The 22,562-nt window shown below is 47.9% G+C and overlaps 1 protein-coding gene across 2 annotated transcripts in view; it reads left to right on the top strand.

Annotated features, from left to right (window-relative positions):
- Positions 1–404: 404 nt before the first annotated feature.
- Positions 405–22,562, top strand: part of TULP3 (TUB like protein 3) — a 30,923-nt gene continuing 8,765 nt past the window's right edge. Inside the window, exons 1-9 of one of the 2 annotated variants that reach the window (XM_066632338.1) lie at positions 405–597; positions 1,121–1,172; positions 3,085–3,247; positions 7,870–8,046; positions 10,372–10,508; positions 11,118–11,315; positions 12,831–12,943; positions 14,559–14,673; positions 20,597–20,695. In XM_066632338.1, coding sequence (XP_066488435.1) covers positions 566–597; positions 1,121–1,172; positions 3,085–3,247; positions 7,870–8,046; positions 10,372–10,508; positions 11,118–11,315; positions 12,831–12,943; positions 14,559–14,673; positions 20,597–20,695 — 1,086 coding nt within the window. In that variant the 5' untranslated portion in view covers positions 405–565. Of the gene's footprint in view, positions 598–1,120; positions 1,173–3,084; positions 3,248–7,869; positions 8,047–10,371; positions 10,509–11,114; positions 11,316–12,830; positions 12,944–14,558; positions 14,674–20,596; positions 20,696–22,562 lie in introns of both variants that reach the window. The other variant, XM_066632337.1, reaches the window with a different exon arrangement.

Below are 22,562 nucleotides of genomic sequence, written 5' to 3'. Positions count from 1 at the left end.
GTCAAGTGGCGGGAGGGCCGCGGCTCGCGGTTTCTGCCGCTCCGCTTCGAGGACGCGAGAAGAGGTCCGGCTGCCGGGGAGGCTCCGAGAGGCCAAGCGGGAAGCTCTGCCGAACCGGCCACTGGCACTTCTGCGGCCGGCGGGCGGGCGGGCGGGCCTGGGGCCTGCCTGCAGTCCGCGGCCAGCGCCCCGAGCAGCGAGTGCCTGCAGGGGGTGCTCGCCCCCGTGCACAGCTCCGCTCCGGGCCCGCAGCGCCGCTGCTGGCGCGGGACACTCTAACCCGCCCCCTCCCCGAGGGCCTCGCCGGGCCGGGCCGCTCGCCATCCCGCCGCCACACGGAGACCGCGCCTGCCGGGGCCCCGCCGGGAGACGCAGCAGGGCCAGGCCGCCCTCCGCAGCCGCCCCGCAGACGGGCAGGCCGGGCGCCTCCCTTCGCCCGCCCACTGCGCAGGCGCGGAGCGTGCGCAGAGCCCCTCCCGCAGCGGAGCGTGGAGCCTGCGGCCGCGAGGCCTCGGAGGCGGTTGCTAGGCGGGGCGGAAGGCGCGGTCTCCATGGTGACGGCAGGATGGCGAGCGCGAGCGGCGCGGGGCCCGCCAGGTGAGCCCTCCGGGAGCGGCGGGGCGCCTGGGGCCGCGGCCCGGCCCGGCCGTGCGGGGAGAAGCTCTCGGGCCCGGGAGGCCGAGCAGCAGTGGCGCCAGGCCCCGGAGCCGGGCCGTGCGGCGGAAGCGGCGGCCGTGCCTGGGCGAGGCAGGGCCAGCCCTCCGCACCGCCGCGCTTGCCGTTCCGCGGGCCTCCGAGGCTCCGCCACGTCCGGCTCCAGACGGCCTCGGGCGGAGGCGGCCGGGCGCAGGAGCTGCTGGCCGGGGGCGCGGAGCGGGGCCTGCCGGGACTCCGTCCGCAGACCGGCGCGAGCGCGAGCGCGACGCTCCTCCCGGGCGCCCCTCGACCTCCGGCCTCTTCCGTGCGGGCGCCGCGCCTGGCGGGGAGCGGGCCGAGCGAGGAAGGGCCGCCTTCGGGCAGGCTCGGGCGGCTGCGCCTCCCGCCGCCTGCGGGCCTGGAGGCCGGTCCCGGAGAGTCCCCGGGCGGGCGGGCGGCGCTAACTCTTCGCTCTTCTTTCCAGCGCTGCGGGGGACGAGGCTCTGAGGCTGCGGCGGCTGAAGCTGGAGAAGCAGGTGCGGAGCCCGGAGGCGCGCGGGGGGGGCGAGGCTGCGGCCGCTGCTGCGGAGGCTCGTCCTGGCCGGACCGGTCCTGCGGGGGGCGCCTGTTCCGAACCGCTGTGGCTGCAGGAGCCGGACCAGCCGCCCAGCGCTGAGGCCGCCCGGCTGTCACCGCCTTGCGCTGTGTCGGACTTCGCGGTTTTTGCCTTCAGAGTCTAGTGTTGTTTGCGTTTAACTTGTGTCGGCTCTTGTTCTGCGAGCCCCTTGAGTGAGGGAGAGAGCGGGCTACGAATTCTTCAGATAATCAATACGTGAATCTTGTCTTTCTGCGGAAGGAGACGGACCGTTTGCTAGCAGGAGAATTATTGTGCAGCGCCCTGTGGTGCTGCGCATTAAACCGCTGAGCCAGCGAGCCTGTTGACTTCAAGGTTGGCAGTTCAAATCTGCGCAACAGGGTGAACACCCATCGCTTGTCCCAGCTCCTGCCAACCTAGCAGTTCGAAAGCGTGTAAAAACGGGAGTAGATAAATAGGTACCACCTCGGTGGGAAGGTCGTGGCGTTCCGTGCGCTCAGGTGTCTAGTCATGCTTGCCACATGACCACGGAAACTGTTGGAAACTCTGGCTCTTCAGCTTAGAAATGGAGATGAGCACCGCCTCTAGAGTCGGGCACGACTGGGCTTAATGCGGGGGGGGGGAACCTTTACCTTTACCTGCCTATAAGCAGCACTGATCAGAGTGGAAGACACGTTCTTTTGATCTCGCATTTGCAGCTGTATGTAAAGAGAATACTCATGTTTCTCAGGAGCTTCTTCCTGTTTGAGGAAATGGGTTATTGCATTGATAAAGCGGGAGTGGAGCGCAATTGCTCCGCATCCACTTTCACTGCTGCAGGTTGCGCCTGGCTCCCCGCACCCCTGGGAGGCTACAGGGGCTTGTGTACATGTACCCAAGCCCCTGCAGTCCCCCTGAGCAGCGCAATCCTGGGGATCAAGCCGCTGCCTTCCCCCACCCCTGTTGCCTCCCCCTCCTGCCCACGCAAGAACTTAGTGGCTCTCAAACTCTCCCAGAGAGTTTTAGAACCACTGGATTAGTCTGAAATATTCCTGTTTTATGAAGTCTCATGCTTAGCCTGAACTGTGCCATCATCTTTGTGCATAGATGTGAAGCCTTGTATGCAGAGATAGGATGAATTGGGGTGGCCACTCTGGGCCCTATCTTTGGGAGGCCCTGCTTGGAGTGGCAGTAGGCCCATGCCAACTCCTCCAGTACTGCTAATGTGATAATGGCAGCAGTGCTATAAAGGTTGGTTTGTTGCTGCTGTGCTTCTGTTTCAGTTGCACTTCTAGAATGAACCGAACCAAACTTCACCCTGGCTGCACTCTTTCCTCCACCAGAGTCCTTTCAGTTCCTAGCATTCTCCGTCCTGCATCTGTGTGGAAGAAGCACCTGAGGTAGTAGAGATGGAAGCAGTGGCAATAAGTGGGAAGATTGAGCATGCTTGTCCCTAGAAAGGGCAACTGGAGCACTCGTTTGCCATTCCAGTCACCCGTCTGGCTTTGGCTGGGTGTGATGCACAAGGTGAAGGAGCAGGCCTGTGTAGTCTGACTTGTCCCAGGATGGCTCTGCTTACATTAAAGATAGCAAGGGCAATTGGGAAAGAATTAAAAACCATTGACTTAAGGCAGTGGTTCTTAGACTTTTTCGGTTGGCAGCTCCCTTGACCTACTAAGCCATTGGCCATGGCTCCCCATTAGGGTTACAGTCCTAGACATTGTAGAGGATAGCAGGTTTTCCATGAGGATTCCACAGCTCTCCTGGCTGGTTTAGCTGTTCCCTGGAGAGCCAAGGCTCGCAATTTGGGAACCACTGGTCTAAGGTGACAACCTTTGCCCCAAGAACTGATAAATCATGTTTTTTTTCGTCAGAGGGCTCTTCTGGAAAAGAAACAGAGAAAAAAACGTCTTGAGCCCTTGATGGTGCAGCCAAATCCAGAAGCAAAGTTGCGCAAATCCAAACCCAAAGGGTGTGAGGAGGAAGCCCCCTTAGTGGAGCCCTCTGCCCCTGTCCACACTGATGTGGTCTTCCATGGTGAGTACAGTAATTGTTTTGCAGATCAAATCCTCTCTTAGTTTTGTAAGCCCTTCAAATAAACACTACCAAATAAACGGGAAGCCAATAGTATCGCTGCAACTTGAGTATTTTTGGACAAGGTGATCAGTATGTAACAAAGTATGGAGCTAATTATTTGTCAAGACTGGGAACGGCGCATGTTAAAGAAAATTAAGATGCCTGCAGAGAAAGCTATGGCTCAGGCAGTTTTGCACTCAAAAAGCAGGAGGCAGGGGAGAAATTCCAGTAGAACTGGAATTCAGAGAATACTGCAAGCAGTAGATGGTGGAGCGCCCATTGCAGCATACTGCTTCCTGCCAAAGATACAACCGTCAGGCAGCATAACCAAAACAGCAATTTCAGAGCGGTATATTTCCGCAAATAGGAAGTCGGCCTGTGCTCTTGTTTTTGTGTTTTCCACTGAACGCTGAAGTGCAAAATCAGAAATGTTAGTCTTCATGGTGTTTGAGGTAAACAGCATATGAAAACTTGATTCTTCTTAATCTTACTACTTAACATTTTATAGAGGACGTTTCTCTGTTGACGGACAAGACAAACTACAGAAGTGGGTAAAGGAACATAGACTAGATCGTGCCAGTGTACCCCGTGGACAGCAGAATGGGCATGGGGTTAGGAGTGTAGTCAGGTAAGAGATATGTAGACAAGTTGTGAGTAGAAGGTAGACATTGGAGTGAAGTGAATGTGTTTTAGATTATGCTTATATGGCAGAGTGTATAAGTGGTGCTTCCTGACACCTGCGACCAGAGCAGAGCAGATATACTTTGGATAGGCAGTTTTGTGCTTGTTGTGGGCATTTCTGGATAATGCCCAGTACAGTGGTATCAGGGAAATGGTGCATTCCCACAGCACAGCCCTTCATGGACCTTCAGCAGGGAAAGCGTGGTTGGATGTTGTGGCTTGCCTGTCAACTCCCTGACAAGTATGACATGCTTCTCTTTTTGGTTGGCAAGCTTCACTGAAACCGTCGCTCTTTCTGGGTGTGTGGTTGTTAATATTATGAACATTTATATACTTTGTTTTAGCAAAAGAAGCTCACAGAGTAGCCTGTATAGGTAAATAAATGGTTCCCTGTCCCCAGAAGTCTCACAATCTAAAAATGAACATTCACATTGTTCTGACTGGAACCAACTGCTATTTGAGTTCTCCTCTCCTAAGACTGTCTATGTCAGCCTGTTCCTGGCTGTGAATGAGAGAGAGCTTTGGCACATAAGAAGAGCTCTGCTGCATCAGACCAAAGGTCCATCCTAGTCTAGCTTCTTGAATCTCACAGTGGCTCACCAGAGGCCTCTAGCAGCAAGCACACAAAACCACAAGAGACCTGAATCCTGATGCCCTCCCTTGCACCTGGCATTCTGAGGTAGCCTCAGGTTGCACATACACATCATAGCTTATAACCTGTGATGAACTTTTCCTCCATCAATCTATCCAATCCCCTTTTAAAGGCATTTAGGCCAGATAACTTCACTACATCTTGTGACAAGGAGTTCCACAGACGAATTACTCGCTGGTTAAATATTTTCATGTGTCTGTCCTAACTCTCCGAACGCTTAATTTTAGTGGATGTCCCCTGGTTCTGGTGTTATGTGAGAGTGAAAAGAACATCCCTCTATTTATCATCCCCTGCGTAATTTTGTATGTCTCAATTATGTTCCCCCTCGGGTGTTTTTTTCTAAACTGAAGAGCCCTAAACACTGTAACCTTTCCTTGTAAGGAAGGTGCCTCAACCTTAGGGTTAGTGTTAGGGTTACCCTAATAATTTTGATCACTCTTTTTGCACCTTTTCCATTTCAACTATATTCGTTTTGACATGTGACAACCAGAACTGAATGCAATACTCCAAGTGTGACCTTGCCATAGATTTGTACAACAGCATTATAATATTAGAACCTCAGAACCCCTGCTAACTGGGCAAGAGGCACTTTTTAAGTGGGTACTCTTCTTTTATTTAGCGGGGGGAGAGTAACTGGCCCTCCTCACCCCAGCACTGTCTTTTCTAGTGGCTGTCTACTGGTGTTCTTTTTTTTAATCCTTTTAGATTGTGAGCCCTTTGGGGACAGGGAACCATTAGTTGTTTGTTTGTTTTTCTCTGGAAACTGCTTTGTGATCTTTCTGTTGAAAAGCGGTATATAAATACTGTTAGTAATAATAAGCCATTTTATTCTCACTTTTCCTAATGATCTTGAGCACGGAATTAGCCTTTATCATCATGTGTCATTGGGTTGATACTTTCTTTGAGCTGTCCTCCAGCACGTCAGGATCTCTCTCCTAACCTGTCACTGACAGCTCAGAAATAATAATACAGGTATTTCTATACCGCCTTTCTTGGTCCTCAGATTTCTCTTTAGACTTTATTCAAGGCGGTTGACATAGGCAGGCACATTAAATCCCCATAGGGATTTTTACATTTTGAAAGAAGGTTTCTATCTTTCAAGAAACCACAACATTCAGATGTTTCTTTCTTGATCTGGTCGCACATTCTGGCCTCCATCCTCCAACGCTCAGAGCAGAACCCATTAGCCTATATCAGGGGTGTCCAAACTTTTTGGCAGGAGGGCCACATCATCTCTCTGAGACTGTGTCGGGGGCTAGGAAAAAAATTAATTTACATTCAAATATGAATATATTTACATAAATGACTATATTAGATATGGAACTTATATGAATGAATGAAGGTCTTGCAAAAGCTCAAGGCCTTGCACAAAGCAAGGCCGGCCTTTCCTTTCCTTTGTTGCTGTTGCTGCTGCATCACAGACATGAAACAGCAAGCCCTCATCCCACAGCTTACGCAAGAGGTCAAACAGTCACTGTCATGCTGAAAGCAGTTGCGTTGGGCCAGCACGGGCTCCAGCAAGTCTCTGGAGGGCCAGAGGCACATTGAAGACTGGGGCCGGATTGGGAGTCCCTGCAGGCCACAAATGGCGCCCAGGCTGGGGTTTGGGCACTTCTGTCTTATATGTTAAGTTTTAATTGTTTTGCTCTAAAATGCATTGCTTTTCACTTACTTTGAAATGCATCTGTCATTTTGCTGCCCATTCTACCAGTTTGGAGAGATCCTTCTGGAGTTCTTCACAATCGCTTCTGGTCTTCAGCACTCAGTAAAGTTTGGTGTTATCTGCAAACTTAGCCATCTTGCTGCTCAACCCTGTCTCCAGGTCATTTGTTAACAGGTTGAAAAGCACTGGTCCAAGGACAGATCCTTGGGGCACAATGCTTTTCATATCCTTCCATTGTGAAAATTGCCCATTGATACCCACTCTCTACTTCCTGGTCCTCAACCAGTTCCTAATCCAGGAGAGTACCTGCCCTCTAATTCCCTGACTGTGGAGTTTCCTCAGCAGCCTTTGGTTAGGGACCGTGTAAAACGCCTTCTGTAAGTTCAATATATAACAACCACAGGTTCTAACTTTTCCTGCATGCAAAGAGTTTAAACAGCGATAACCTTGTCATTTTTGTTTGGATTTTTCTCAAGAGTTTGACTTTTTCCCTCGCTGGATAGGTTTTTGATGCCCCATTTTATACTAATAGCACAAGTTACCCTGATACGTGAGAAATGGATTTTTCAGTGAGCATCATGATAAAACAAAAAATTTAAGATGCTTCACTTCATGGAGCTGCAGATTATTTGCCTCAATATTCTGGGCATCAACAGACCCTGCAAATTCTGCTGGGATTTGTTTGCAAACACAGCGATTTGTACTTGTAGGGTGTGGATCAAGCAAGATGGTTCTCCCCCCAGAGATGAACGGATTCTGCTGATGCTCTGCTTCATCTCTGGAATTCAGAGATGTCCAGGTTGGGGGGGGGGGATTGGCAGTGACTTTGAGGTGCCCCCTCCCGCATGCAAGAGCTGGACTGCTTTCTCAGGAAAGCTCTTCATACCTGATAATGAGCCCAATCCTCTCCAATTTTTCAGTGTTGGTGCAGTTGTGTCAGTGGGGTGTGTGCTGCATCCTGAGGTGGAGGGGCAGTCACTGGGGCCTTCTCAAGGTATGGGTACATGTATTCCCGTATCACAGGGTCTGCATTGTGGCTACACTGGAGCTGGAAAGATGGATAAGATTGGGCCCGATGTCATTTCTGGCCATGACATCACTTCCAGTGGGTTCCAGACAGATTGTCATTCTAAAAAGTGGGTCCTGGTGCTAAAGTTTGAGAACCACTGAGAGTCTAGACAAGTGTTTCTCAAGGTTTTTCCTCCACCGTACCACTTCACATGGTCTACCTATTCAAAGTACAACCAGCAGTAACTGCTGATGACATCATCGCCAGTTACTTCTGGGTTGGGAGGCCAGATGTTACGCTACAAAGACCAGTAAGAGGCTCAAAGTGGACAGGATAATTTTTTTTAGCACGGAAAAGCGTGCTCTGGAGCTCTGTTACCAAGCTGTGTCTCCTACCACTGTTTGTTGTGTTGTGTTCCTGGTCTCACTGCTGGAAGGCAAGTGTCTGGCGTCCTGTGAGTACCACCAGACACCACCTCAGGTACCACTGGTGGTACCCATGCCACTGCTGTAGACTATTTTTTGTATGTGGAAATTCACTATGCTTCACGTTCTTCAAACATCCACTCTGGTTTGCAGGCATTGATGGTCCGGCTGTCCTCCTGAAACCAGAGATACAAGAACTGGAAAACAAGCTCCAGATCATTTCGGTAGGATCATCTGCCACAGAAGATGACCCAGAGCCAGGAAAGATGGAGGAAACAGCGCTGGATGCAGCTTGCAAGATGGGCCTGCAAGACATCCTGCAGAAACGAGGTGCGGGCTGGATGCCAGAGAGGGGTTTGAAAGAGTTCCCTGTGAAGCGTCTTCATTGTCTGGCATTAGTATAGTAATTGGAGAGCTTGCCTTCTCGACCACCGCATGCTATGAGCATTCCAAGACTTTCCAGATCCCGTATTGACCAGTGCTTGTTCTGCATTTCTCCTGCAGTCAAGGGTGGATTCTGTGCAAGTGTTGCACAATAGGTCACAGTGTACAACGAGTGTACAATGAGAGGTCACTCTCCACGCCCTGTTTTGGCGTTATAGCGTTGTCAACCAAGTATCTTGTTTCTGGCTGTGTTGGGGTCAGAACAATTTATCAGGAGTGCCTTTAGCCCTCTGTCTTGTTCTGTTTGGAAGTTTGGGGTGAGTTTTGGAATTTATAATACAACCATATGAATGACTCCGTAAGACAGGCAAACCCATTCAAGGTTCATCTCCCCAGCCCATCTTTTGCCTGACCCAACAGGTGTACACAGTCCCTGTTGCATATATGCAATGTTGGGCAGAAATGGTTTAACCTGTTATTGTAGTGAGAAGTGGGGCAGGAAAGGAAAAGAGCTGTAGGAGGGGCTTGGGTGCTGCCTCATGTCACTTCAGGAATCAGGCCTCTCACCATCTGTCTCTGTGTAGGACGACGTGGGGCCGATAACGGCTGAGTTGAGGTTGGATGACGAGGGGCCTCTGCTTTGGCCAGACGTGTGAACCGGTCTCTCTTTTTACATAGCTTACTGTCGGGGGGGGGGGGGGAGGAAATGCAGACTGCTGCTGTGGGGAAAGGAAGTGGTAGCCTCTCCTGCTCCCCCCTTCAATCTCGGCTCCGCATGGTCTGGTCTTTGGGTCTACTTGCCTGGGAACTTCATTCTGGTCTAGTTTCCTGCCCGGGAAGGGAAGGATCAGACCTTGCACGGGAACACTTGGACAAGCAGGCTTGCTTTCATCAGCCCTTCTGTAGTGCTGTCAGCTGTGACTTCAGCAAGACCGTGGAGGAGGCTGGCTGCATCAGCCCCCCCCCCCAGCTTTCAATTTCATAGTTTTCCGTTTTCATGTCTGGGGAGGAACGGGCTGCTTCGGATGAGGAAGCTTCATCCTCACAATGACTGTTATGTCATCCGCTGCTGGGTGCTGTGTTCCCTGGGCTTGCCCCAAGGGAGAGGCAGCTGCCACTTCCAGAGCAAGGTGAAAGTCAGAATGCTGTCCTTCAGCGTGCATTGGGCAGTGATCCACAACCTTTTGCATGCCATGACTCCCCCCCCCCCAAATAGAGGTATGAGACTGGGGACCCACCCACCAGTCCCACCCCTGCCTGAGACCTGACTGTCACTTGGGGGGTTGTTGGTCCTTCATGTCTGAAGCTGCAGGCCTTTGCCCTCTTATGTAGGAAGAAGTGCCATTAGATTCAGTGAGACTTTTTTCTGAGTAGACGTGCCTCAGATTGTGTTCTACAAGTTTTCTTTTGTGGTGTGTCGTTAGCTGCTGTATGCTTTGGTGCTGGAAATTACTTGTGGGAGGGGGCTTGCTGCAGCAAGTGCTGTTTTAACTAGTGGGATAGATTAAGCTTTGTGGGATGGATTAGGTCAGCAGTTCTCAGGGAGAGTTTGAACTGCAGTAAGTCTTGGTGGGGGTGGTTAGGAGGCAGCGACACGATCCCCAGGATCGCATCACTCGGGGCTGCAGGGACTGGGATGCACTCACCCTGCAGCTGCCCGGAGGTGCAGGCGTTTTAGAAGCCTGGGGAGCCCTGTAGACACCCGTGCAGGGCTCCCTGCACCCCAGAACGGCTGCTGCAGGGACTGGTGAGTGCATCCCAGCCCCTGAGCGATGCGATCCTGGGGATCGCATTGCTGCCTCCTCCCTGACTTTTCGCTGCCCCCACCCGTTAGGGGGCAGAGGCCAGGGCCTTCAGGTTGGGGCGTCGCGATGCCCCAATTTGAAAACCACTGGATTAGGTGGTTAAGGGAAAGCTCTGTGCAAGATGTTCTGTATTCTAGCCCTTCTCCATTCAAGAGTGCTCTGGAGGCCATGTCAAAGCACCATCACTTGAAGGTGCAGGAGCTAAATGCCAGGTTGGTCTATGACAAGATAATTGTCCCCAGCATTTGATTCTAGGCAGGGGGTGGATCTGGCTTGTGTAACTTTTCTGGAAGGAAGCAGGCAGCATTGACTGGTCTCAGTTATATCCTATACTTTACATAACAGTTTTTATTTTGCAATTTAAATATGAGACAGTACTGGAAAGGACACCTACATGTTGATATACCCTGTATTTGTGACTCCCTTGTGAACTCCACACTACCAAGTTGATCTGCCACTTTGATAGGTATCTCTGGGAGTATGAATTTTGATGAAGAGGGCACTGATGAGGAAGCAGCAGCAGCGGGAGAGCAGCTGGCATCTTGTTCGCCTTGTTTGGATCTTCAGAGGCCGACTTCCGCAACTAGTCAAAAGTCTACAGCAGTAAGCACAAAGATTCTTCCCCCGGCATCCAGTGCCACACTCAGTATTACCCTGCTAGGTTCAGCCTGTGGAGTTGTGCTGCTGTGTTAATTTCCCAGTTTTTAGGATGGGATTTCAGTGTGGACGTCTGACTGGCTGGCTAGCTAACTGGCTTCTTCATGTTATTTTTCAACTTGCTTGTTGCACACGTGCGCCCCACAGAACCAACAAAGAAAGGTGACTGACTTACAGCTGACCTCCTTGAAGTGGTCATCTCTGCCACCCATCTGTGTGCCCACACTGGGTCTTCTTGGACATCTTGGGTCTTGATAGGACAGTGTTTGCAGTGATAAGGAAGGTACATGTCCACCCCTCAAGGCATGCACAATTGGCTGAACCTCCCATCCCCTGGAGGGGGCATGAGCACCTAATCTGCTTTGCAGCTCTAATGACTGTTCAGCTGACTACCTGAAGTATGTCAGTGACAGGGAAGCCCCCTGCCTTTTCTGTTCCAGCAGTGCATATTCCTAAGACATTTCCTAGGCCTTTATTCTGTTAGAGTATGTTTGTATGTGGCAAGGGTTTTTTCTCCTGGCTTGGTTTTGCAGAGGAATTGCATTTCTCCAGCAGGAAATAGGTGCTTCCTGTGCTGTGATGCCTCAGACAGATGCACAGCTGGGAGAGGCGGAGAACCTGGAGGAGTTTGCTTTACGCCCTGCTCCTCGAGGCGTGACAGTGAAGTGTCGGATCACAAGGGACAAGAAGGGTGTGGACCGAGGCCTCTTTCCCACGTACTACATGCACCTGGAGCGGGATGACAGCAGAAAGGTACTGCAGGTTACAAAGCAAAGTCTGATCCTGAATTCATAGGGTATTACTCGGAATGAAAAAAGTTCATTTTCAAAAAATGAAAAGCTAGACAGTATGCAGTTAAAATTATATATAGTCTAAATCAAGGGTGTCAAACATATGGCCCATGGGCCGGGGATGCAGCCCCCAGAAGCAGTGTCTTTGCCGCCCCCGTTGTAATTGGGCTCTCCTGGTGTCATGTTTGGGCTCTCTCATATCTTGAAATTATGAACAAGATTTGTATATTTTCTCTTCTGTCATTTGCAGCTAATGAGTTTCTATGAGAACAAAGTGGTTATTTCTGAACATCACCTGCTCAGTGATGTCACTACTGGCCTTGGCAGGCACCATGAATGCAAACCTTGGCCATTTGTATGAAATGCATTTGACACCCCTGATCTAAATTATGAAGGTCAATAATGGATTAAAAAGAAGTTGGGCACATCTATATAAAAAGCTGGTGTGGTGATAAGGTGAAGATGAGGGTAGAGGCGACAAGACACACACAGCCCGTGCACCCTACCTTCTGGTGCTCTTCTGGGCACCTTTTGGGCCGACTGTCCAGGCATGCCCCACCCTGATGCAGTCAGTCCCTGAAAGAGTTGTTGATGCTACCAGGAAGGGGAAAAAAGGGGGGGCATCTTCCATGCCCTTCCTCCCACTTGGAGTGAATACAGTTGCAATTGCTATCAAGACACATTGAGGCAAAGCCTTTCTTGTGGCTGTGCTGGTTAATGAGATCATAACGATGGACTGTATTTGCTGATGAAGGCAAGTCAGCACCATGTTATATACCAGTGGGCTCTCCAGTTAGGATGAAGGGGTCCCAGTCAACCGACATGCTACTGAAAGAAATCGGAGTCCAAAAATCAACCTACTGTTGGGGTTTGGTCAGCCCACAAATCATACACAGCATCTCTCAGCATTCTTCAGAAGCAAGACTAGTCTCTTGGCCCGTGACAGCTCTGGAAGAGCCACCAAGAGGGTGATTCATCTGTAGTCAAGACAGGTAGATGGTTTCCTTAAACCATCTTTAAGTCTTTAAGTCTTAAGAAAGCCTTTAAGTCTTAAGAAATGAGTAACAATTCTTTGTTTTCAGAAAATGTTCAAGAGTTGACTAGACCTATCCTAATAACCAAATGTAATAGACCATTGGTTCCCAAACTGTGGGCTGGGACCCACTGGTGGGCTGTGACCTGAGTTTTGGCAGGTCACCAAAGGGAGTGGAGGATCTGGAAGCTAATTGCCTCAAGCCCTGAGCCTGTTCAAAAACAGAATACTGTAACTGCCCTCCAAAGAACTGAGCCATTGCAGTTGTTAGGAGCTGAGTGCCTGAAGCTTGCAAGCTTGTGTAAGTATAGTAGGGAGATTGAGGGTTAATTTATAGTTCTCAAAGGCATAAACGTATGCTGGGGAATAGTGAGCTTTAAGGATAAACAATCTGTCTTGTGTGGTGGCTTTTAAAGCACTTGGTTAAAATGTTTTTATTTCTAGGTGTTCCTTCTTGCGGGAAGAAAAAGGAAAAAGAGCAAAACATCGAACTATCTGATTTCAATTGATCCAACAGATTTATCCAGGGAAGGGGAGAGTTTTATTGGGAAACTCAGGTGAGACCTCAAAGTGAATAAGGGGGAACCTGTGAAGCTGCCATGCCTGGCAGACAGGCAGACCCCACTGCCTGTTTGGCCACCCCCTCCGCCTTCTGGCAGCAGCTCTCCCTGGTCGCAGTCAGAGACCTTTCCTACCCTGCTCTCTGACATGCCCTTCTTGACAGGAGGCTCTTGGGGCTGATCCTGGCACCTTCTGTCCCACAATCGCGCTCTGGCTCTTCCCCAAATATGAAGTGGTGCTTTTATCCTTAAGGAGTTGGGCTCCTGCCATGGCGCGTTTCAAATCATAGCTCCACATCAGAGCAGCTGAACCCGTCCTCTCTTGGGCAGTGCATGCTCCTTGCTTTTCCTGCAGCCTTGTCTTTTGTTCCTGTGACAGTGCCCCTTTATGGGGGGGGGGAGGGTGTTCTAACCTGGTATTTTTTTTAAGTAGATGGCTCACCTGTCTGTTTCCATATGTTCACATGAGCAAAGGTATCCAGTGGAGGTCAGAATGGTACAGTGCCTAGTGGTTAGTGATAACTCGTCCTCCCTTGCTCTCCACTTCGTTCTCTTATTGGTCAGACTGGGATTTACTGAGACATTGACAGTCTTTCTGCTGCCCAAGACTCATGACCAGGAAGCCCAGCAGAAAGAAACTGTCCTGGAGCAACCCTTCCTCCAGATTAACAGATCACCTAAAATCTGGAAGATTCCCATAGATCAGGGGTGTCCAAACTTTTTGGCAGGAGGGCCACATCATCTCTCTGACACTGTATCCAGGGGCCGAACTAATTTACATTTCAAATTTGAATAAATTTACATAAATGAATATATTAGGGATGGAACTTATATGGATGAATGAAGGTCTTGCAGTAGCTCAAGGCCTATAAAAGGCCTTGTGCAAAGCAAGGCCAGCCTTTCCTTCACTGCCACTGCTGCATCACAGCCGTGAAACAGCAAGCAGTGGAGGGAGCCCTCGTCCCACAGCTCAAGTGAGAAGTCGAACAGTCGTCCTCTTGCTGACAGCAGTTGCGTTGGGCCAGCATGGGCTCCAAAAAGTCTCTGGAGGGCCAGAGACTCATTGGAGACTGAGGGCTCCCTGAGGGCCTGATTGAGAGCCCCTGAGGGCCGCAAGTGGCCCCCGGGCCGGGGTTTGGGCACCCCTGCCATAGATTAAAGCTAATAGTGAAATGTTGACAGTCTGGTAGAAGGGACAACCCACTCCCTCTTGACTGGATTTAGGACAGCAGATAAATCAATAAAAAATAGGAGTTTATTTAAAGGGTTTAAAAAACACAATAGTAGAGGGGAGTGCAAAGGATCAAAACAAAGCATAGATCAAGCAGCAGACAAAAACTATAAAGGGGCTTGGCAGGAGATTGAAATGCAGGTGGCCATAAAACAAATACACTGACACAGAACTGCATGCTGTCCTGTCTGGTGCTTCTGCTCTTCCATGCCCTGGTTCTCATGCCTGCAGTGCAGCAAGGTCAGGGTGTGAGCCTGTTGGTCCGGGTCCAGATTGTTCATATCTTGCCTGGTGCCGCTCTAGGTGAAGAGGGGATCACATTTCATCTGTGTTGCCAAGAGGGAAAAAAGCTTCTCAGTGACTTCTGTTCCCTAATCCTAGATCCAATCTTATGGGGACTAAATTTACTGTCTATGACCATGGTGTGAGTCCCATCAAGGCACAAGGACTGGTGGAAAAGGCCCACACTCGGCAGGAGCTGGCTGCCATTTGCTATGTAAGTGACAGACCGTGGGGAGTCGAAGGTGTGTGTGACATTTTCTTTATATCCTACCAGCTCGTACTGGAAGAGAGGAACACAGTGCTGTGTGTGAGGGTTTTTGTAGTTCTGTAGTCCTAGTCCTGACTGGACTTTAGGCTTGGGTATGCTAAAATGTCATTCAGTCCGTTGGCAATCTTGAAATATTTTCTTGTGGTTCTCGTTAAAAGCTGCGTTTTTGCACAGAGGCTAGTCAGACCAGCTCTCATTGTTAGTTCTGCTTGAATAACTTCATTTTAGCAGGAACAGAGAAGAAATACAGCCTTCAGTTCCAATCAGATCTTCATTTTCTCATTGATCAGGTGTTGTTTCATTAGAAATCTTTTGCTCAGTTATCTTTTTGACTTTTGCGCTAATTATATCATTAGTAAAGTGTGTTCTGTTGAGGATATGTATTCTAAATAGGAATATGTATGCAGAAAACATGTTCTCTTTAGAACCACAGCTTGTGGTTTGGGGGTTCTGCCTCCCTGAATAGGCCAGCTTGGTGTGGGATGCCTACTGGAGAGCAAAGCCCTATTCAGGCATTGACGTTTCATGGGTGCTGTACCCTGGTGAACGTCTGAACTGTGGAGAGAGGAAAACCTTTGTTTCTGTATTCACTTCAGAGGATTTCTCAGGAGCTGAATCTTTGCATATAGTAAAATGAATACATGCCAGGCAAATGATGTAGGAACATTGTTGAAGATTCTATAGCTTTCAATTGCCCCTTCTAAGCATCCAGGTATCTGGAAAAAACCCTTATAGAAAAATCTGGAATTGAATAGTATATTTCTGATGAAAAGGTAACATTGTGGAAGCCAGTGAACTTCTGTAAGGAGAGGATAATTGGCTTCCAAAGAGTTAAAACCTCCTCCCTCCCAACAGCAGGTAATTGCAGTTATGCAAATGAACACCTGGGCCTTGTAGACAGGAAGTGCTCTGATTGGCTACACCTCTAGAGGACATGATGGTCCTGGATAAGTCCTTGGGAGAAGGTCTCACAGGGGGAGAGTGCTCTGTTCTTGGGGGTCTGCTTGAGCTCCAGCTCTGCTCAGTGCCCGGGCAAGGGGAGCCTTCTGTCCCCCTACTCCCCTCCCTCTTTGGCCCCAGCTGCCCTCCAGAGAGGGTCATGCCCAGAGATCCCAGCTTCCCAACAGCAGCTGACTGCCAGACAGACAAGGTGGGGGGGGACGGGACAACAGTCACTCACCCCTTTCTCCAACAGCCTGCTCCAGCAGAGGTTTAGGGAGGGAGGACTATCTACCTATGTGTTTTAGGATATGTCTTCATTAAACGATCTTTATTTATTTATTTATACATACATACATACATACATACATACATACGGGTATTTATATACCGCCTTTGTTGGTCGTCAGATTTCTCCTCAGACTTTAATCCAAGGCGGTTTACACAGGCAGGCTGTTCTAAACCCCTGCAGGGATTTTTACAATTGAATAGTTCTAGTCTTTCATAGAACTCCTCTTTCCAGCTGGATTCCTTCCGGGTCTGGCCTCTCTCTGGCCTTTTATCTCTTTCTTAATCAAATTCTTGTTCAAAATTCACCCTGCTGCCTGTGTGTGGTCTGTGCCTCCTCACTGCCCAGGGTCAGCTGATAGTAGAGATGTAAAATTTCTGGAAATTTTGAAACTCGGGGGGGGACGGGACACCCTGTTTTTTTCCAGTATTTTTTGGAAAAAAATGGAAATTTTTGGAAAAATGGAAAAAAATGCTACATTAGCACTTTTTATTTTATTTTTCCAGATTGAAAGTCATTCTGTTACTTTAGGAACATAAAATATAACTACGGACAATTTGGCAGCATAAAATAATCACAACTAGCATATTAAAAATATAGTGTATCCAAATAATTATTACAAACAGAATTTACTTTTTTAATAATATTTATTTGTAATTGTAACAAATGGAGCAACAATCTCCTGAACTGTTTACTAGTTTATGCGGAACAATTTTTAAAAATCGAGAAGTAACAATTATTCATATTTCCTCTCCACAGTATTAAATGAAAATAAAAAACCCATTCTCATGAAAAGAATTGAAGAGTGGGGAAGTGTATAGAAGGGAGTGGGACTAATGAATGGGCATGAAATTGAATCAGAATCATTTTCTGAGCTGTAATTATCAGCATCAGTTTCAGTCTCTGCTTCTGCAGCTCCTTTGTTGTGTCTGTCATTATCACAGTTATTATGGACTTCTAAAAACTGAATGTTTGCCTGAATTGAAACAAACTTCTCTACCCTTTCACATCTCAGTTTATTTCTTGATTTAGTGTGAGTGTTTCCAAACATAGTCCAGATTCTTTCACATGCTGCAGAAGTTGGAGGAATCTGGAGAAGGTGAGAAGCAGGAGGAGTCAGAGGCTGTGTTGTGCAAAGACCTTGCCACCATGTTGCAGGAGGAATATGTTTGGCAGAATCCCAGATTGCATTCCTGGACCAAATCCCTGAAGATGTTCTATATTCTGCAACATTTGAAAGTTACCTTCCCAACATCAAGTCCTAAATGTGATGCTTGTTTTGTAATCCAGTCAAATGCAGTAACAGTGCTATCATCACTTCCATTTCCACCTTTGAATCTTGGATCCAGCAGATTTGCAGCAGCATGAACTGGATGGCAGCAAAATTCTTCCCTTTTTAAATTAAAATCTTTCACTTTACTTTCTTCTATAGTTGTAAGTGGAGATATACTGAGATTTTAAAAAACAGTTGTTTTTATCTTGGTCATTAGATAAGGAATGAAATCCTCTGTCTTTGCTGGAGAGAAGGTGGAGTACCTCAAGACATGAGGGATGCAAACATCATAACGCTGTACAAGAACAAAGGTGACAGGGGTGACTGCAACAACTACCGCGGCATCTCTCTCCTTAGCGTTGTAGGAAAGCTGTTTGCCCGAGTTGCACTAAAGAGGCTCCAGGTACTTGCAGAGAGCGCCTATCCAGAATCGCAGTGTGGATTTCGAGCCAACAGCCCCAACACTGATATGGTATTCTCCCTTAGACAACTGCAGGAGAAATGCAGGGAACAACGACAGCCACTCTTTATAGCCTTCATAGATCTCACGAAGGCTTTCGACCTGGTCAGCAGAGACGGCCTCTTCAAGATTCTCCCCAAGATCGGATGTCCACCCAGGCTCCTCAGCATCATCAGATCTTTCCACAAGGACATGAAGGGCACTGTTGTCTTTGATGGCTTCACATCAGACCCCTTTGACATCCGAAGCGGAGTGAAGCAGGGCTGTGTTCTTGCGCCAACCTTGTTTGGGATTTTCTTTGCTGTCCTGCTGAAGCAGGCCTTTGGAACTGCAACAGAAGGCATCTATCTCCGGACCAGATCAGACGGAAAGCTCTTCAACCTCTCCAGACTGAGAGCAAAATCCAAAGTCCAGCTGAAATGTCTGCGTGACTTCCTCTTTGCCGACGATGCAGCTGTCACTACCCACTCTGCCAAAGATCTCCAGCAGCTCATGGATCGTTTTAGCAAAGCCTGCCAAGATTTTGGACTGACAATCAGCCTGAAGAAAACACAGGTCATGGTTCAGGATGTGGACTCACCTCCCTGCATTACAGTCTCTGAACTGGAGGTTGTTCATGACTTTGTGTACCTTGGCTCAACGATCTCCGACGCTTTCTCTTGATACCGAGCTAAACAAGCGCATCGGTAAAGCAGCTACCACGTTTTCCAGACTCACAAAGAGAGTCTGGTCCAACAAGAAGTTGACGGAACATACCAAGATCCAGGTCTACAGAGCTTGCATCCTAAGTACACTTCTGTACTGCAGCAAGTCATGGACTCTTCGCTCACAACAGGAGTGGAAACTGAGCGCTTTCCACATGCGCTGCCTCCGACGCATCCTCGGCATCACCTGGCAGGACAAAGTTCCAAACAACACAGTCCTGGAACGTGCTGGAATCCCTAGCATCTATTCACTGCCGAAACAGAGATGCCTGCGTTGGCTCAGTCATGTTGTGAGAATGGATGATGGCCGGATCCCAAAGGATCTCCTCTATGGAGAACTCGTGCAAGGAAAGCGCCCTACAGGTAGACCACAGCTGCGATACAAGGACATCTGCAGAGGGATGCAAGAGGGATCTGAAGGCCTTAGGAGTGGACCTCAACAGGTGGGAAACCCTGGCCTCTGAGCGGCCGGCTTGGAGGCAGGCTGTGCAGCATGGCCTTTCCCAGTTTGAAGAGACACTTGGCCAACAGACTGAGGCAAAGAGGCAAAGAAGGAAGGCCCAAAGCCAGGGAGACAGACCAGGGACAGACTGCACTTGCTCCCGGTGTGGAAGGGATTGTCACTCCCGAATTGGCCTTTTCAGCCACACTAGACGCTGTTCCAGAACCACCATTCAGAGCGCGATACCATAGTCTTTTGAGACTGAAGGTTGCCAACTTTGTAGATAAGGAATTTCTGACAAAAGTGCACTATCTGAGTCAGATGCAGTGATTGCTGCAGCAATTGGCTTTAGAATCTTCTGGGAATTTTGCAGCTGAACCCAGTAGACATCCTGATCAAGAACAGTGTTTCTCTTAAAGTACACTCCTGGGTACTTTAAGATCTTCAACTATTACTGTTTCTTGAAGAGCTGCTTTGTTTTTTAGTAAACTTTACACAAGAACATAAGAACAGCCATAGGCGCATCTAGTCCAGCTTCATTGTGGTCCTCTTCACTTAGATCCCTGAAGGATTTTTTAATATGTACAGGACGTTTGTTACATACAAGAATGTATTTTGTCATCCTGGTAGCATTTGGAAATGCATATTTCATCTGACAATATTTGCACATAACATTTTTCTTCTCAGAAGAACTTGTAATGTGAAAATGCCTCCATATGCTAGATGTTGGTTTCACCATTTTCCTGAGGGGAGTAGGAAAGAAAAATAATTTAATGGCTAGTTGCAAGAAGACACTAATCTATGGTTGTGGATGGGGGAAAGTAAAGAACCAGATTAGTAGTAATTAAATTATTTACACAAAGGTTATAAACTAATGTAGCTAAATGTTTCAGTTTTCTGGAATCAGATAAATGTAAACTCTCACCTTTTTAAATTATGTATATACTTTCAGGTCCTTTTTCTTTTCCTCCAATGCTGTGAGGCCTTGTGAAGAGGGCAGAACAGTCCCAAACATACCCACCCACATGCAAAAACAGAACTGAAACCTTTTTTTTCTTGTGACAATAGCAGCACCTCCTAAAGGAAGAAATGCATCTTGTTCTTGCATTGGAGAGTTCAGTTTGTAACCTGGGACTTGCTTGTCCTCAGTGCGCAGAAATTAGGATAATCTGATATCATACGTATTTTTTAGAAATGATTTGGAAAATACATGAACACCTTGTCTTAAAATATTTTATTCATCTTGTTAAAATGAAACATTCCATAATCAATTTTTTTGTTTTTAATTTTTCCAGTTTTTTGGAGAAAAACAAAAGAGGCTTCAGGAAAAAAACAGAAAAAAATGTTTTTTTCCTGAATTTTTCTGGGCCTTCACATCTCTAGCTGATAGCAGCCCTCACTGGTAAGGCTGAATTCAGCAGCCAGTGACCAGAGGGGCAGAGGAGATTTCCCAACAAGGTCTCTGATGCTGGCAGGTGACTGTACAGGTGCATCCTCAGTAGTGGGAGGAAAATGTCAAATTCTCCTTGTTAAGAACTCTTCTTATTAAGAAAGGGGATCTCTGTGTGTGAGAGAATCATGTTAATTCAGTAGTTACTACTAAAAACAAAGTTTAATAAAATGAGTTATTCCAGAATGTGATAGAACTGATCAGCCCGTTGTGTCCAGCTATGGCTAGAGCATTAATAAGACATCCTTTTGATCCGGTAAAGACGGTGTGTTCATCTTATCCTCTTCTTCAATTTCTTCTTTTTTTCAAAAGGAAACCAATGTGCTAGGATTTAAGGGGCCCAGGAAAATGTCAGTCATCATTCCAGGAATGAATCTGAATCACCAGAGGATTCCAATCAGGCCGCAAAATGTAAGTTTGGAATTAAGTCACCAGTGGTGTAGTCAGGCAGGGCGGGGCTGTGTGACACCCTTGGGTGTGTGTGACGCTCCTGGTGGCTGTTATGGAAACCTTGGTATTTATGAATAATACCATCATGCTATACATCATTCAACAGGTAATTTCATGCAAAATGCAATGAAACAAACCACGCTGAATTATCTGTAGTCTAACAAACGTTATAGCCAAATAACCAGAAATAAAAAACACAACTGCCTTATGTAACAAAAAGTGGATTTTCTTAACTCAAAACAGACCAGTGAGACTGATTGTTGTGAGAACCAATGAGGTGCTATGACACAGCATTTAGTATGAGTCTTCTCTCATTTCCATGCATCCTAATATCCTGCTAACTGGGTAAAGAGGCACTTTTTCAAGTAGGTCTCCTCTTATATTTAGCAGGGGAAGAGCAGCTGTCCCTCTTTACCCCTGAACAGTTTGCTGGTGTTCTTCTGTATCTGTTTTGAATAGATTATGAGCACTTTGGGAACAGGGAGCCATTTAATTATTTGATTTTTTTCTTTAAACTGCCTTGTGAACCTTTTTGTTGAAAAGCGATTCATAAATATTCTTATTAATAACAATAAGCGCTAATACTAGAACTACTATTCAGTTGTAAGACCATCAGAAGAGCCCTGCTGGATCAGGCCAAAGGCCTAACTAGTCTACCTTCCTGTATCTCAAAGTGGCCCACCAGATGCCTCAAGGAGCACACAGGAAGAGACCTGGGTTCCATTGCCAGTCCCTTGTACCTGGTATTGGAGAAATGCAGGGAAATAATAATAATAATAATACAGGTATTTATATACCGCCTTTCTTGGTCTTTATTCAAGACTTTATTCAAGGCGGTTTACATAGGCAGGCTGATTAAATCCCCGTAGGGATTTTTACAATTGAAAGAAGGTTAGAGGAATTAGAGGACAGGTCCTCTCCTGGATTGAGAACTGGTTGGAGGCCAGGAAGCAGAGAGTGGGTGTCAATGGGCAATTTTCACAATGGAGAGAGGTGAAAAGCGGTGTGCCCCAAGGATCTGTCCTGGGACCGGTGCTTTTCAACCTCTTCATAAATGACCTGGAGACAGGGTTGAGCAGTGAAGTGGCTAAGTTTGCAGATGACACCAAACTTTTCCGAGTGGTAAAGACCAGAAGTGATTGTGAGGAGCTCCAGAAGGATCTCTCCAGACTGGCAGAATGGGCAGCAAAATGGCAGATGCGCTTCAATGTCAGTAAGTGTAAAGTCATGCACATTGGGGCAAAAAATCAAAACTTTAGATATAGGCTGATGGGTTCTGAGCTGTCTGTGACAGATCAGGAGAGAGATCTTGGGGTGGTGGTGGACAGGTCGATGAAAGTGTCGACCCAATGTGCGGCGGCAGTGAAGAAGGCCAATTCTATGCTTGGGATCATTAGGAAGGGTATTGAGAACAAAACGGTTAGTATTATAATGCCGTTGTACAAATCGATGGTAAGGCCACACCTGGAGTATTGTGTCCAGTTCTGGTCGCCGCATCTCAAAAAAGACATAGTGGAAATGGAAAAGGTGCAAAAGAGAGCGACTAAGCTGATTACGGGGCTGGGGCACCTTCCTTATGAGGAAAGGCTACGGCGTTTGGGCCTCTTCAGCCTAGAAAAGAGACGCTTGAGGGGGGACATGATTGAGACATACAAAATTATGCAGAGGATGGACAGAGTGGATAGGGAGATGCTCTTTACACTCTCACATAATACCAGAACCAGGGGACATCCACTAAAATTGAGTGTTGGGCGGGTTAGGACAGACAAAAGAAAATATTTCTTTACTCAGCGCGTGGTCGGTCTGTGGAACTCCTTGCCACAGGATG

This window comes from Tiliqua scincoides, chromosome 6, assembly GCF_035046505.1.
Source record: "Tiliqua scincoides isolate rTilSci1 chromosome 6, rTilSci1.hap2, whole genome shotgun sequence".
Lineage (NCBI taxonomy): Eukaryota > Metazoa > Chordata > Lepidosauria > Squamata > Scincidae > Tiliqua > Tiliqua scincoides.
This window is presented reverse-complemented; position numbering and strand designations above follow the sequence as displayed.